Source organism: Mesoplodon mirus (assembly GCF_964341445.2).
Source record: "Mesoplodon mirus genome assembly, chromosome: X".
Lineage (NCBI taxonomy): Eukaryota > Metazoa > Chordata > Mammalia > Artiodactyla > Ziphiidae > Mesoplodon > Mesoplodon mirus.
In genome coordinates, this window is record NC_138981.1 from 137,316,292 (window position 1) to 137,333,249 (window position 16,958).

Here is a 16,958-nt window from a genome sequence, read left to right on the forward strand (position 1 = left end):
ATTTTGTTCCAATAAACAGGCTTTAGCCAAGCCCTAGGAATTGCTCACAAAGTTGCCTAGTGATTGCCTGCGCCTGAGCATATAATAAGTCAGTGGGTTGGTCTCCCCATTGTAATTCTAGAGACCTTTCAGGATTTTCCCCATTAGTGGTTTTCATCTAGTGCTGGGCCTGGCCTTTACAGACAAGCATATGAACTAGCTCATGTAAGCAGAGAAACCAGGTTGATAAGTTTGAATGACTATATTAAATTCTTCAGAAAATCTGTGAGGATCTTTGGTTACTTTGGGAAGGTCTTTGACTATGGCTCACAGTTCAGCTTTAGTCCAAGGAATATGAGAAATAAATGATTTAAGCCTTTGTATCCTCAGAAGGCTTAACTTTAAAGGGACAGGTCCTGACAAGTTCAGAGGAGAAGAGAGTGGAGAGAGTTTCAGAGAAAAGGGAAAGTTTGGTGGGAGAACTGGTATGGGAGATTTGAAGGTATAGAGGAGGCGTAGGTGGTGTAGAAGGGAAGGAGGAAGATGGTGCTGGAAGTGAGGCTATGAGGAAGTGAGGGAGAGAGACAAGATGGTGCCAAGGCAGAACCTAAGACAAAGAAGCCAAGGAAGAAGAGTCCAAGGCTTAGGGAGCCATTTTATCTGTCCATAATCCTTTGTTTGCCTCAGTTAATCTTAAAATCTTATTTTGCAGAGAGGCAATTTTAGACTCCTGATCATACTGGGAAGCCTCAAAATACCAATCAAAATCAGCATTCCACTCAGTCCTGGAAAAGTTTTGAGCTACTATAGTCCAATTCAGTTTTAAGGAAATTAAGTTTGGGGATTTCAAAAGTTCCCCATCATGGCCATGGATATTCTAAATTGCCTTTGGTCAGGTCAGTCCATTCAGTTAGAAATGTGCATGAGGAAGGACCAAAGGTTTTTCAACATAAAACGAGCCAGAATCCCTGTCGGCGGGGGGTGCCCACAAAATACTTAGATAACTGGGACCCATTTCCTAGAGGTTTTTCCTCTAAAGAACAGTTTTCAAACAGCTAAACAGCTTACAGCACAAATGGCTCAATGCATACAGCTTGCAAGCGAATCCCAGCCAATCTTAAGGAAATAGCTTGGTTTTGGAGGAGCCATGCTGAAGGTTTTTTTTTTAAAAGCCAGTCTCCAGAAGACAGCCCTTTCAAAGGAATAGGCTGAAGGCTGAACTGGCACAGTTTTATTTGAAGCAGCCCCTTCCTGATGGAATTGGGCCAAAAGCATTTTCATTGATTAGCTCTAGTAGTTTTCTGGTAGCATCTTTAGGATTCTCTATGTATAGTATCATGTCATCTGCAAACAGTGACAGCTTTACTTCTTCTTTTCCGATTTGGATTCCTTTTATTTCCTTTTCTTCTGATTGCTGTGGCTAAAACTTCCAAAACTATGTTGAATAATAGTGCTGAGAGTGGGCAACCTTGTCTTGTTCCTGATCTTAGTGGAAATGGTTTCAGTTTTTCACCATTGAGGACGATGTTGGCTGTGGGTTTGTCATATATGGTCTTTATTATGTTGAGGAAAGTTCCCTCTATGCCTACTTTCGGCAGGATTTTTATCATAAATGGCTGTTGAATTTTGTCAAAAGCTTTCTCTGCATCTATTGAGATGATCATATGGTTTTTCTCCTTCAATTTGTTAATATGGTGTATCACGTTGATTGATTTGTGTATATTGAAGAATCCTTGCATTCCTGGAATAAACCCCACTTGATCATGGTGTATGATCCTTTTAATGTGCTGTTGGATTCTGTTTGCTAGTATTCTGTTGAGGACTTTTGCATCTATGTTCATCAGTGATACTGGCCTGTAGTCTTCTGTTTTTTGTGACATATTTGTCTGGTTTTGGTATTAGGGTGATGGTGCCCTTGTAGAATGAGTTTGGGAGTGTTCCTCCCTTTGCTATATTTTGGAAGAGTTTGAGAAGGATAGGTGTTAGCTCTTCTCTAAATGTTTGATAGAATTCGCCTGTGAAGCCATCTGGTTCTGGGCTTTTGTTTGTTGGAAGATTTTTAATCACAGTTTCAATTTCAGTGCTTGTGATTGCTCTGTTCATATTTTCTATTTCTTCCTGATTCAGTCTTGGCAGGTTGTGCATTTCTAAGAATTTGTCCATTTCTTCCAGGTTGTCCATTTTATTGGCATAGTGTTGCTTGTAGTAATCTCTCATGATCTTTTGTATTTCGGCAGTGTCAGTTGTTACTTCTCCTTTTTCATTTCTAATTCTATTGATTTGAGTCTTCTCCCTTTTTTTTCTTGATGAGTCTGGCTAATGGTTTATCAATTTTGTTTATCTTCTCAAAAAACCAGCCTTTAATTTTATTGATCTTTGCTATTGTTTCCTTCATTTCTTTTTCATTTCTTTCTGATCTGATCTTTATGATTTCTTTCCTTCTGCTAACTTTGGTTTTTTTTTTGTTGTTGTTCTTCTTTCTCTCATTGCTTTAGGTGCAAGTTTAGGTTGTTTATTTGAGGTGTTTCCTGTTTCTTAAGGTAGGATTGTATTGCTATAAACTTCCCTCTTAGAACTGCTTTTGCTGCATCCCATAGGTTTTGGGTCGTCGTGTCTCCATTGTCATTTGTTTCTAGGTATTTTTTTTATTTCCTCTTTGATTTCTTCAGTGATCACTTGGTTATTAAGTAGTGTATTGTTTAGCCTCCGTGGTTGAAGCAATCTGATCTCAAGATCAGACCTAAGTGCCAAACGAATACTCGCATACAGAACAAGGCCTTTACCAGAAAAATGAAACCTTAATGAAGATACTGAATAAAGCCTGGAGAGCTTCAAACGCAAAGAGGGTGTGAACCCAGATCCAGGAGAAAGACATACTTTCAAACTCCAGGGTTGGTGAGAAAAACAGTGAACAACAATGGGCTCAATGTAGGTACCACACCGGCTTGCTCACCAGTCCTGGAGCCGTTGTGAGTATTCTCTGGTCCCTGCAAGAGCAAGCAAAGTGTTGACCTCAGACAACTAGACAGCCAGATGTTTCTCCAGCAAAGATGCATTTGTTTGGGATCAGCAGAGAATTGCAGTTTGGGGTCTGCAACCATGACTAGCCACTTAGAAACCCCTGCACGGCAAGGGAAGGAGAACCCTTTTATAGAGGGGAAAAAGGAGTTGGGGTGGCTACAGTAAACAAAGAGTCCATGGCTTTTCTTTGGTTGAGTCCTTGCCAGGAAATAAAAGGAGTCTTTCTTCGTCTTGTTGTGCTCTGTTGTTGTCACAGGATGTGAGTGCACCCCCCCTTCTTGTTTCCCAACTCTACTTAAATGACCTTTCTGTTTATTAATTTTTTACAGACCTTATACATTATTCACCTTATGGAGCTTTATTTTCCTCATCTGTAAAGTGGGAATTAAAACAACACACATACCACTGACTTACTTTAGTATCCAGAAAGATAATATGTGTAAGATACCTACCACATGATAGGAACTCAGTAAATGATGATATCTCCCCTGCCAGTCAGAGGTGAGATTGGTGGTGGGTAAGGAGTAGGGTTACTTAACAGTTACCTTACGATAACTGAAGGTGATGGATGAGCACTCACTTCAAGTTATTGATTTTCTGAACTGATCAAAATCATCTCCTTTGCCTATCTGCCTTTGGATAAGGTTCCTGAAATAAACTAGTTAAGTCTTCGGATCATGTAAGTCTATTAAGATGACATTTTCCAATGATTTCTTTACTGAAAGAAGCTATATTAAAAGAGAAGAAATATTTTAAAAGCAGAGTAGGGCTTCCCTGGTGGCACAGTGGTTGAGAGTCCGCCTGCCGATGCAGGGGACACGGGTTCGTGCCCTGGTCCGGGAAGATCCCACATGCCGCGGAGCGGCTGGGCCCGTGAGCCATTGCTGCTGAGCCTGCGCGTCCGGAGCCTGTGCTCCGCAATGGGAGAGACCACGACAGTAAGAGGCCCGCGTACAGCAAAAAAAAAAAAAAAAGCAGAGTAGTTATTTTTCAATAGGGGGGATCAGTTTGTACATTCATTCAGGGGGTATTGACAAGAGTGAATTGTATGCAGAGCCCTGTAGCCATAAAACACCCCTCTTCCTCCCTCCATCCCTGCCCAAAGGAGAGTACTGGTCTAGGTGGTGGATAGCAATATCAACTCTTGATCCCAGTCTGCTTACATGAGCACTGGAGAGTCTGCTTCTTGGCTCTGAAGGAATAAATGATAGCACACGCAGAATTCATCTCTGAGGAACACATTTTCTCGAGAAGAGAATTAAAGTCGTAAAAGAACCATTTTGAAGCAAATTACAGTATTATACGTCCTAAATCATATGTTTAAGTGGAGAAGAAACTTAGAGGAATGGAGCGATCAAAGGGAGAATGGCTAACGAGGGCGTTTGAGAGGCTCATGTTGGACGGTACAGATTACCAAGCACTTTTTTCCAAACACTATTTTATCTTTACAAGACACCTACAAGGTGTGTATTATGAGTCTCATGTTAAGCACTGGGAAACTGGGGCTCAGGGAAGTTAAGAGGCTTGCTCTAGGTCTCACAGCTAGGAAGTGTGAGAGCTGAAGTTTGAGCCCAAGTGTGTGACCCCCAAATTCTCTCCATCTTCCATGGCAACTCTGACATACTAGGCACAATGATGGGGGCTGGGAAGAACAGGAGGCCATTTCAGGCATGATCCCTAAGGAACCACTTAAGTGCATAGTGACTCTTGGGGACAGGTAGGCTCTGGAGATGCTAGTACTAATGCAGTTGCCAGGGATGGCTGAGATGCAGTTGGGCCTGAAGGAAAAAAGGATACCTATAACTTGACTCAAGATTTCACATTTCAGACGTGGGGTGGTAGTGGGTTTCTTCTGTGAGCCTACGGAGTAGCTTTGGTTAGAATAATCTTAAAAATTAGCTCCTTAAACTTTGGTCACAGCCTGTAACCAAGAAGGGAAATCTGATTTGCCTTTCTTCCATTGCTTCAGATTAGATCATCTCGGCTGTAAATTAAACAAGCAGAGACATTTAGGATTATATTTTTACTGTCATCAGTTTCTTGACTCTGTGCCACAACTGTTCAAAACACACCTTAGTTTGTGCCTCATTGATGTATGAAAGGACAGTATTCATTGGGGCGTCTTTTTCATATTTACAGTTTCATTTATATAGCAAGTAGAAGCAGATGCTTTTCTGAGCCAAGAACAACCTTCCATTAAAGTAATTCAGCAGCGTTGACTACTTTACCAATGAATATCAAACCTTGGGGAAAGATTCAAAAAGAGTAAAAAACATTAAGGGCCCAATTTAAGAGTAACATTTTGAGATTTTTCATAATGAGACAGAGGTACTTTTCTTCGTAAAATTAGAAACTGTTCTTTTCATGTAAATATAGCTAGGAAAGTGTTCTTTGATCGTTTTCTTTCTTTTCGAGAATTAACTGATGCAAATTGGAAAAGGAAAGTTCTGTTTGTATCCATTCCTAACCAAAGACCAGCAATGGATGTGACTGCAAACCCTCTATTTTATACATGCATAGACTGGTTAGGTATGAAAGAGTCCTCAATACTTTTCATTAACAATGTATGTGTTTATTGGTTATTTGTACATTCTGATTTTAAGTCAAATATTTGCCATCTATATTGACACCTAGAGGAGTATGAAATGTAAAGTCATGGAAGAACTTGGAAAATTTTGCTTTTCTTTATTTTATATTTTCAGTATTCAAGCCAGTGGATTTAAAGCAAAACCTAATTGCCTCATAATGTTTTCTTGTCAAAGTTAGCGTCTTGTCCAGTAACAACCACTGCATCCTTTGATATAACACTGTTCAATAGAACATTTTGTGTTGACAGAAATGCTCTTTAATCTGTTCTGTTTAATACAGTAGCCACTGGCCATATATAGCTATGGAGCACTTAAAATATGTCTGCTGTGACTGAAAAAGTAAATTTTAAATTTTATTTAATTTTGATTTTAATTTAGCCACATGTAGTTATTGGGTACCATATTAGACATTCATTCACATGCTGTTTATCTCAGGCATAAAGATATTTAGTATTTAGAAGTCAATATGGAGTCATTTAATTGCTCTTAAGGAACAGATGGAAACCTCAGCTGGTCTTTGAAAATAATTGTGTCAAGCTGAGCAGGCCTGGGATGAGGGATGTGCAGATATTTTAATGAACTAACTGGTCAGTTTGTTTATTCCTTTATGCACTCAGCAGATATTCATGAAAACACCTAGTAAGTGCTCTTCACTGTGGTAGGTGCTGGGGATACAAGAGGTTCAAAGGAAGTGCACCGCCTTCAAGAAATACACCAGGTAGAAAAGGCAGACAGAAAGTAATAACAAACTTTCATACAAATCAGAAGAGAGTTGAGAAAGAGGGAAAAGTCAAAGATAACTACCATACGACCCAGCAATCCCACTACTGGGCATATACCCTGACAAAACCATAATTCAAAAAGAGTCACGTACCACAATGTTCATAGCAGCTCTATTTACAATAGCCAGGACATGGAAGCAACCTAAGTGTCCATAGACGGATGGATAAAGAAGATGTGGCACATATATACAATGGAATATTACTTAGCCATAAAAAGAAATGAAATTGAGTTATTTGTAGTGAGGTGGATGGACCTAGAGTCTGTCATACAGAGTGAAGTAAGTCAGAAAGAGAAAAATAAATATCGTATATTAACACATATATGTGGAATGTAGAAAAACGGTACAGATGAACTGGTTTGCAAGGCAGAAATAGAGACACAGATGTAGAGAACAAACGTTTGGACACCCATGGGGGAAAGTGACTGGGGGGGGGGGTGGTGGGATGAAATGGGAGATTGGGATTGACATATATACACTAATATATATAAAATAGATAACTAATAAGAACCTGCTGTATAAAAAATAAAGAAATAAAATTCAAAATTCAAAAAAAAAACCTTCATTCTAATGAGGGTCCAAATGATTTACTTTATTATCGATATGGTGCAGAACAACTTTCTCTGTAGGAAAAGTGACACGTCAAAGATTGATGATGTTATGTATTAATAAAAATAAAACAGATTTTTCTTTCTTATTTGAACTGTTAAAAACCAAATTTTAACTGAGTAAATTTGAAAATTGAATTGGCTTTATTAGGCTATTCATGAATTGGGCAGTGTCCCATCTAGCAACGGGAAGAGTGCTCCAAGGGGTTGTACAGAATGGAAGGTTTTTATAGGAATAGGGGTGGGGCCAGGGAGTTATTAGCAAAAGAAAAGAAAGGATTATTTTTAGGCTAGGACATCTTTTGGGGGAGAAGAGTAATGTCAAGAGTTTAATCCTGCAGGTTGCCTCTTCTTCCCTTGGGGGATAGAGAGGACCCATGTGACAGATTACTTACTTGGTTCTGACCAGGAAATTCCAGACTGTAAATAAGATTACGTTTGTGGTGAAGGTTGAAACTACAGTTAAGTTAGGTAGGTATGAAATCTGGGTTTGGTATCATGGACTTTAGCACAAGTGATGCCATTTGGGGCCTATGGTTTTTCTCTTTAACAGAACCTCATTTTTATTGTATTATAGAGAATTTAGATTTAAATGGCAAGTGAGATGTGTTTACCATCTCTCTTTTCACTTATTTATAGAAGTGTTCAAGGCCAAAGAAGAAGTTCTAGAATGGAACACCTGCATGCTGAACCTGATGCTCCTGCCTCAGAAGTACGTACACTGAGTACATAGAGTAAAAGCTTGGACCCTTACTCCCATAATGTTGATTCTTTAGTAAATGTGTGCTGCCAAGGTGGGGGAAGAAAACAAATTTCCCTTTACGCTTCTAGGTTCTTGGCTGAGATGCCCCTGTAATTAAAAGACAGGATTAATAGGAGAAAAATAAACAGATGTTTAATAACATGTACATCTCCTTGTATACGTGGGAGAGACCCCGGAATACTGCATAACTCTCCAAAATGGCTCAAGCTACCAGCTTAAATGCCATTTTCAGCTAAAGATAAAAGAAGATGTTGGGGGCGGGGAGTCAGTTGTGGGGAAGCTTGCTATGCAGATTTGAGTCCTGGCTTTCTGCATTGATAAGAGCTCCTAGAAATTTCGACTCATCCTTTTCTTCCCGGTGCAAAGAGGAAGACACACTTACAAGTGGAAGTATCTCTTACAGTAGAGTAACTTCTGTTGGTTTTCAGAGCTTCTCCTCTGTCTGCTGTTTCTTAAGCATAACCAGCTCGAAATAATCCTTATGCCAAGGAGGCATATTTTGGGGTGGCAAATTCAGCTTTCTTTGTCCTACATAGGTTTTAATTTCAAGAAATATCCCATATGGGCATAGCACCTGAGCGGTGTTACACAGTTGCCTTTTTGTAGCCATTTCTTATTGGGAGCCAGTAATGGCCATGCTTAGAATGATCCCTGTAGTAGCTTTAAAAAGAATTAAGCTGTGCTCTACGCCAGACATTGTTCAAGGTATTTTTGACTTGTGAGTGCATTTTGAAATGAGAGGTTAGTGACCTGCCTGCTACTGTAGGCTATGTGAGTAGACCCATGAGATGGCAGAGTCATTTGCCCATTATGGGCAGAACCCAATTCCTAATTAATCTGGATTGTCCTCCATCCTTTCCTTTTCTTTTTTATAAACTTATTTATTTATTTATTTTTGGCTGTGTTGGGTCTTCGTTGCTGTGCACGGGCTTCTCATTGTGGTGGCTTCTCCTGTTGTGGAGCACGGGCTCTAGGCACGCGAGCTTCAGTAGTTGTGGCACGTGGGCTCAGTAGTTGTGGCTCACGGGCTCTAGAGCACAGGCTCAGTAATTGTGGTGCATGGGCCTAGTTGCTCCGTGGCATGTGGGATCTTCCCAGACCAGGGCTCGAACCCATGTCCCCTGCATTGGCAGGCGGATTCTTAACCACTGCACCACCAGGGAAGTCCTGCCTCCATCTTTTTCTTAAGCCATTAAATGTATCATCCAATTATCCATTCACCAGACGTTCCTCTAGAGAATCCTATAGGGATACACATTAATAGAAATATGACACCTGGTTCTGCCCTCAATGATCTAAATTCTAGTCTGGGAGATAAGTTCAAACTGCAAGAAAAACAGATATAGAAGAACAGAAAAAGCATCCTAGGAAACCTTCCCAATGGATAGTCTTTCACCTTACCTGCCATTCCATGGGTGCATGCAACATAGCTGCTAGGCTGGTTCGCTGTGGTGGTGACAGTACTACTGAGAGAAAAGATGACCTAGACATCAGAAGATAAGGGTTCAATTCCTGATTCAGCCATTTACCAATTATGTGACTGGGGGAATGTTATTTTACCATGGAGAGCCTCAGTTTCATTATCTGTAAAATGGGAGTGGTAATAATCTCTGCCAGGCTACCTCATAAAGATATATGATAATGCTCAAAGGAACCTCATTTATTAATATATTGTCTGTATTCGTGCAATAGAATGAAACTTCTGTGAGAGCAAGGGTTCTCTTGTTCATCAGCATATCACCAAATACCTTGAACAGGGCTGGCCACACATAGTAGGTGCTCATAATAAATATTAGATGCACAAATGAATATTGTACGTTAAAGCACTCTATTATTTTTATAGCACTCTTTAAATGTCTGGTAAAGGGATTTCAAGAGCAGTATCAACAGGTTGGATGTGTAGACTCTCACTTTGGTTTTCAGGCTTCCATGTGATTTTGCTTGAAAGGATTTTCATGTTCCGTGGACTATGCAGGTATTTAAGTTCTTCTGTAACATGGAGATGCTGTGAACACATATTTTCAATATGAAGTGCTGATTTTTCTATTGTATTTTCCAACTCTTGCTCATTCAACAAGCTACTTCTGTGTAGATAAAACTTCCTCCCTTCTGAAGACGTACCTCTGCTTAATCTAGCATTCTGTTCAAGACAGTAGGAAACAGTGAGGAAATTAGGTAGAAGAAGGTTAATTTAAATAGAGCAGTGCTCTGTTTACACACAAACTAATTTTCAGCTATGCTAGGAAAAAAAGCCAAGGCATCCATATAGCTCTGGCCATCAGTCCGACACCTACACAGCTGACAGCCAGACTTCATCAGTCAGTCAACAGATATTTACCCAGGATCTGTAGTGTGCTATGTGTGAAGAATCCATTCCTTCAACTTAATGTTCTGAGGAAAGTTGGATTAAAAAAATTCTCCCTTTATAAAATTTATAAAACCTAAGTAATTTTAACATTGAAAGGTAAGTTTTTTAAAAGAAATTCATAATCTTATCACAATGGCACAGTTGCTATTTAATTTTGCTAATTTCCATTCAGTCTACCATCACATCTGTTTTTTACTTAGTTATAATGATAGCTTGCCTGCTACTCCATTCCCTTTGGCTTTCACTTATCACTAAATTCTACCTTTGTACAGTCCCAAGTTTAATCATTTCAGTAACTGTACAATATACTATGGAATTGGGGGACTTCTGTTTCCAATTAAGATGGAGTGACAGGGACCAGATTGACTTTTCTGCCCAAAACAGCCAAAAATAAAAGACAAAAATATATGAAATAACAGCTTTCAAGATAATGGACATCAGGCAACAAAGGACAGGGACTCTTAAGAGATGGGAAACGAATGAAATGAGCCCTACAATTGCCCTAGCTTATACCTAGCGAGTTTTCAGGCCATGTAGCCAAGAGGGAGAACACACAGGGATCCCAGTGGAATTCCTGAGCTGAGGAGATTGACATGAGACTAGGTAGTCTAAAGTTGCTAGCAGAGTGCCAGAGGGGAGAGGGCTGCATGGGTAGAGGATGCCAGGGATCTGTGAGGAGAAAGAACCACCCAAGAGGATTAGAGGGAACAGTGCCAGCATTCATACAGGGCTGGTGGTACTTCCTGTTCTACCAGCCACACTAGAAATCCTCATAATACTCAGGACATGAGGTATAAATGTACACAGAAAGGTCTTGCCTTAGTTATAGGGAAAAATTAGCCCTAGGCTAACTATTGCTCTGGTTCTGACTATCACATCATTAAGGCAAGACCAAAGGGATCAAATCAAGTAATTTAACTACATTCCAGAACAAAGATGAAGAATGTTTATAGGAATGCAAAATTATCCAATACCCCTAGAAGGTAAAATTAACAATATTTGGCATTCAGTCAAAGATTACCAGGCATTCAAAAAAAGCAATAATAATATGTAACTCTTATTGAAGAGAAAGCCCAATCAATAGGAACTCACCCAGATCAAACACAGGTTTTAGAATTAGTGGACAGGAATATTAACATATGTGTTACGTATGTTCAAAATTTTAAGTAGAGACGTGGAAGATGGGGAAAAGCCTCAAGTTGAAATTTGAGCAGTGAAAACAACACCAGATGGGACTGATGGCAGATTAAACATTGCAGATTTAGTAGATTGGGGGATTTAAAGACAAAGCAATAGAAATTCTCCAAAATTAAAAAAGTTTTAAAAGAACAAGCAAAAAGAAAAGAGCATCAATTAGCTGTCAGAAACTCTTCAAGTGGTGAAATATATGTGTAAATGGAGTCTCCAAAGTGTAGAGGGAAGTACAGAAATATTTGAAATAATAATGGCCAGAGAATTGTCCACGTTTGATAAAAGCTATAAACCCAGAGATTCAAGGATCTCAACTAAACCTAAGCAAAAGAAACATGAAGAAAACCACACAAAGCATACACTGGCCCCTGCCAGGGATCATCATATTTTGATCTGTCAGCTGTTACTATGGACAATGCTGTATTCAAAAAAAAGGCATGTTCTGTTGAGAACAGCTGTTAACTGGCAAGGAGTTGAGAACAAGGCAATGTATTGAGAACAAAGTTCTTTCCACAAAACCACCATTTGAACAGCAGTGGCTTTAAGTAGTAGCATCAATGCCAATCCAAAACAAATTCTTCCTAATTGACTCTGTCCCAAATACTTTATTTTAAATGATGAGTTTAGGTGACTCGTGCTGCCAGCTTCTGACATCCTGTCATCCATCCCTAGAGATCTGTTGTTCCTGGACTGTGTTGCACTACGCAGGCATTTTGGCAAAATTGGAGCTTGTACATTATCAGGTTGCTTTTTCACTCAAATCTATTGTGCCTGGAGCTGGTAGACTGTTCTGTAGAAGGAGCTGGCTTTGAGCATGTACCAGGGGCTGGGTGGGGCAGGAGAGCCATAGTATATATCAGACTCAGAAGCACTCTGCCCAACTGATTATGTGTTAATGAGGAGGACAGGACAAACCTGAGTTAGGGAGCAATCATGAAAGCATCTTCCGTTGATTTTACACCTACTGCGTGCTAAGCACTTAATCGTGTTCATTCAACAGATACTTATTGTATCCAGAAAGTGGTCTAAGAAGGTCAGCCCTAACTCAATCTAGGGGTGTTGGGAGTGGGGGGTAACATGGTACTTAGGATTAAGTTTTATTGAGGACTTACGTGTCAAGCATTGGGCTAGGTGCTTGACCCCCACAATAACTCTACGAGGCGTTATTATTCCAGTTTTACAGATGGTGAATCTTGGATTCTTGCTGTTGAAAAACTTGCCCAAAGTTACATAATAAGTGGCAGAGCCCAGATTAAAACCAAGGCCTGTCTGGTCCCAATATCTATGCCCTTCCTACACAGTGAAGCATCTGCCTTCAAATCAAAGCTCTTTGTTTTCTCATATTGTCCTATTCTTTGTTTTATGACTTCCTTTTCTTTATATTTTTGAACATTTTAAACATACCTATTTTAAAGGCCATTTTAGATTCATTTATTAATTCATTGACCAAATATTTATTCAATACCTACTTTGTAACATACACTGTTTTAGGTGAGGGGAGTAGATACATCAGTTAACAAAACTGAAAAATTCCTGTTCTAGAGGAGCTTACATTCCAACAGGAGGAGATACACTTACATAAACAAGATAAGTATAGTAAATAAACAAATCATATATTAGAAGGTGAGAAGAGCTATTGAAGAAAGTAGAGTAGGAAGCAAAGGGTTGGAATGCAACAGATGAGGGAGTGCAGTGTTAAGTATGAGCAAAGATTGAAGGAGGTGAGAAAGCTAGCCATGAAGATATCTGGGGGAAAATTCAAGAAGAGGGGAAACCAGTGCAAGGCCTTGAGGTGGAAGTGTGCCTGGTATTTAGAGGAATAGCTGGAGCAGAGTGACCAAAAGTGAGAGTAGGTACGGATGAAGTCAGAGATGTCATGGCAGTCGGGTCAGGTAGGGCCTTGGAAGCCATTGTATGGATTTTGGATTTTACTCTAAATGAAATGGGGAGCCATTGGAGAGTTATGAGCAGAAGAATGATGTGATATGTTTGGTTTATTAAAAAGAGTCACTATGTTGAGAATAGGCTGTGGGGAGCAGAGGCAAAAGTGGAAGCTGGGAGCCTAGTTAGGAGGTTATCTCAGCAATCCAAGTGAGAGATGATGACGATGGCTTGCACCAGGGTAGTAACAGTGGAAATTGTGAGAAGTGGTCTCTTTGTAGATATATTTTGAAGATAGAGCCCTTGGATTTGCTGACATCAGATGAAATGTGTGAGAAAGAGAGAGAAGTTAGGGATGACTTTAAGGTGCTTGACCTGAGCAACTGGAAGGATGGTATTGCATTAACTTTGAAAACTGTGGGGAGAATTTGCAGGCTTAGGAGTGTTTGTTGGGAGGTGTAATACAGGGTCTCAGTTCTGAAAATGTTTGAGAAGCCTACTATATAGTTAATTGGAAATGCAGAGCTGGCCTGGAGATAAGGATATGGGAATCATCAACACGGATGGTCTTAAAGCTAAAAGCTTGGATGAAGTGACCAAGGGAGGAAGTAAAGATAGAGATAAGGACAAAGGACTAAGCTTGGAGCACCCCCAATGTTAAGAGATCAGACAGAAGAGAAGGACTCAGCCATGGAGACTTGAGAGGGAGAGACCAGTGAGGTAAGAGGTAAGCCAAGTGAAGAAAATATTTCCAGGAGGAGGGAATGATGACGGTGCCAAACACTGCTGATAGATTAGGTAGGTTGATGACTCAGAAGTGACCATTAGATTTAGGACCTGGAAGCCACTGCTGACTTTGAGAAAAGTTTTGGTGGAGTATAGATGGGGGCAGGGAGATAACATCTGATTGAGTAGGTTTAGGAGAGGATAGTGGAACTGGAGATGTTGAGGACTTCCCTTTGAGACGTTTTGCTGTCGAGGGAATCACATAAACAGAGCAGTAGGTGGAGAAGAGGTGGGATCCAGAGAGAATTTTTAAAATTTATTTTTATCTTGTTTTGGCTTAGCTTTATTTTACTGTATTTTATTATTATTATTGCTACACTGTGTGGCCTGTGGGATCCTAGTTCCCCAACCAGGAATCGATCCTGGGCCCTTGGCAGTGAAAGCACCGAGTCCTAACCACTGGCCCACCGGGGAATTCTCCAGAGAGAATTTTTTTTACCCTATTTTTAAAGAAAATTTATTTTATTGCCATAAGAGTCATAACATGAGATCTACCCTCTTAACAAATTTTAAGTATACCTTATTGTTGACTATAGGTACAATGTTGTCCAGTAGACCTCTACTCTCTAGAGCTTATTCATCGTGCTTTTGATCATTCCTATGACTTTTAATTTATTTCTGTCCTTTTTTTTTAAAGGAGTGCATTTGTAAAATTCTATTCTATTTTACCTAGGGTTTTTCCCATGGCTATTCAATCTGTCATCTGACTGCAAGCCCTATGGCACTTTTTTTTTTCCAAAAAGTAAAATGCAAGCATCTCTTAAAAATTAGGCAGAGCACTTCTGACATTAAGCTAATCAAGGGGAAAATGTGAAAATTGGGGGACATACTTCTGGAGTGCCACCCCCACAATGTACACTCCCTTCTAGGTCACAAGAGCATCAGATATTGGAGGCTGCATTGGAAGCCTGCTCTGTGTCTAGCCTCAAAGGCCATGCTTCTCTTTAAAATCCTTTAGAGTATTGTTCATGGAAACTGTTATGGAGTAAAAGTGAATCCAAAACTCCTCTTGAACTTGTAAAAGCTTATTGATTGTCTTCCTGCCCCCATGTATGCATGTTCATTTCATCTTTCTTTTTAGCATCTAGCTGCCTCTCTTGAAAGACTGTCTTCAGGCCTTCATCCTAATTGTATTTTAAACTGGAATCTTTTAGCTTTCAAAATAGTTTCTTCGTGTTGTTTTTTCCCAAGCCATTTACTATTACTGCACATGATTCCATCAGTTGAGATCATTTAAGCTCACTACATTTATATTGATGGGCTAAAAATTATGAATGCACAAAAATGGACATCTTAACACCCAAGTATATACATTTCTATTGAAAATCATCCAGGAAGCAAGGAGCTAGTGATTAAATTGACATATGGCTATGATAAAGAGCAGAAGCAAGAAGACAGAGAAAGAGAGGTCATATCCTATCTCAATGAATACCACCCCAGCAGAATATCTTTCTAAATAATGAAAAGATTGCCACATCCCCAGAAACATATTGCTTATTTTGAAGAGTACAAAGCACGGTGTACTTGAACAGTGAAGTTGCACAATTTCCTGAAGTTCAAATGCTGGGATTTGATCTGGATGAAAGTGCTCCAACAAACAGCTTCCTTAAGGAAAAATGAGCATGAGTCTATGTCTTAATCCAGTCCCAAACAAACAAACACACAAACAAACAATTTTTTGGCAGAGATGTACAAGATTTCACTGATAAACCAGGTATTTAAATTTCATATGAGCAGTGAGCCCCAGCCTATTCAGAAAGGATCCAGTTGTTACAGAAATGGAACTGCATCACTAAATGGGAATATAATGTATATGGTTTAAAGCAACAAATGGCTTAAATTGAGGTACTAGGGTTAGGGAAAGTGGTGCTGAGTTTGAACTCACTGGATTACATCACTCACTCTGCTCCTAACTTGCTGTATGTGCTTCTTCTCTTTGACACTATCAAATGGGGAAGTTGCACTAGAAGCTCCCAAGGGCCACTTCCATCTCTCTGCTACTATATATTAAAGGTACTTTTGCTACTAATACTTTCAACTTTAATTTGTGTAAAAAACATGAAGTGGTTAAACAGCCCCCAATCATCCTCTCCTTTCTCTAAGCCTAGCCTGTACGTGCAGGACCTCTAGAAAAATGGCCCCATCAGTGGGGGTAGTTCTCCTACAGCCTTCCCACTTCTCTGAACCGGCATGCTACCAACACCTCTGCAGTGCATATATATATATATAGCCACGGCCTTTGGTTGGCACACATTTTTCTTATGCTTGTGCCTTTAGCACATCTATACCGTATTTCTCTTCTGAGTTTTGACATTGGATAGCATGTGGCACCCATAATCTTTGCTTGTTGTTATCTTCCAGCAATTTTTTTCAAGTACGTGTTTCATGATGGTTTTGTGTTAGGTATTCAATTTATTGAAACAATCTTAGAAATGAAGTGAAATGCATCAAAGTTTGTGTTCTGCCAGTTTCTTGTTGTTTTATATATCTTTGTCGCCAAATTGAAATGTCATCTTCTCCGTCCCTTTTGGAAATTCATAGGGTCAAGATGGTGGTGTAGTGGTTGACCAGTATGGATCACAAGAATTTGTTCGTGTCATTAAAAGAAAGTCTGTTATACATTATGACTCCAGCACATCCACCTCGGAAACCATACCTGAATTGCCAGGTGGGTACATTTGGACATTTGGATGGGGACTCTCAGAAGAAAAATAGTGGCCTACAGAGTAGTTACAGTTTTTCAAATGAAGATAATGTTCTATTTATAATGGTGTGAAATTGCAAGAGTGATTTCTAACTTCCTTCATCTTCTGTAAATTTTTTGAGATGATGATGTGAGAGCAGTGAAAATGAATATCTTCTCAATGGTTCAAGTGCTTGGGAAGGGTATTATTCTCTCCCACTTAATTTTTTAAAGTTTTTATTGAAATATAATATGTGGAATCTAAAAAAATGATACAAATTAACTTATTTACAAAACAGAAATGGACTC

The 16,958-nt window shown here is 39.5% G+C and overlaps 1 protein-coding gene across 1 annotated transcript in view; it reads left to right on the forward strand.

Annotated features, from left to right (window-relative positions):
• Nucleotides 1–16,958, forward strand: part of PASD1 (PAS domain containing repressor 1) — a 94,863-nt gene that overhangs the window by 61,848 nt on the left and 16,057 nt on the right. The window contains exons 11-12 of the mRNA XM_082609689.1: nt 7,617–7,689; nt 16,508–16,634. Of these exons, the coding sequence (XP_082465815.1) occupies nt 7,617–7,689; nt 16,508–16,634 (200 nt within the window). The remainder of the gene's footprint in view (nt 1–7,616; nt 7,690–16,507; nt 16,635–16,958) is intronic.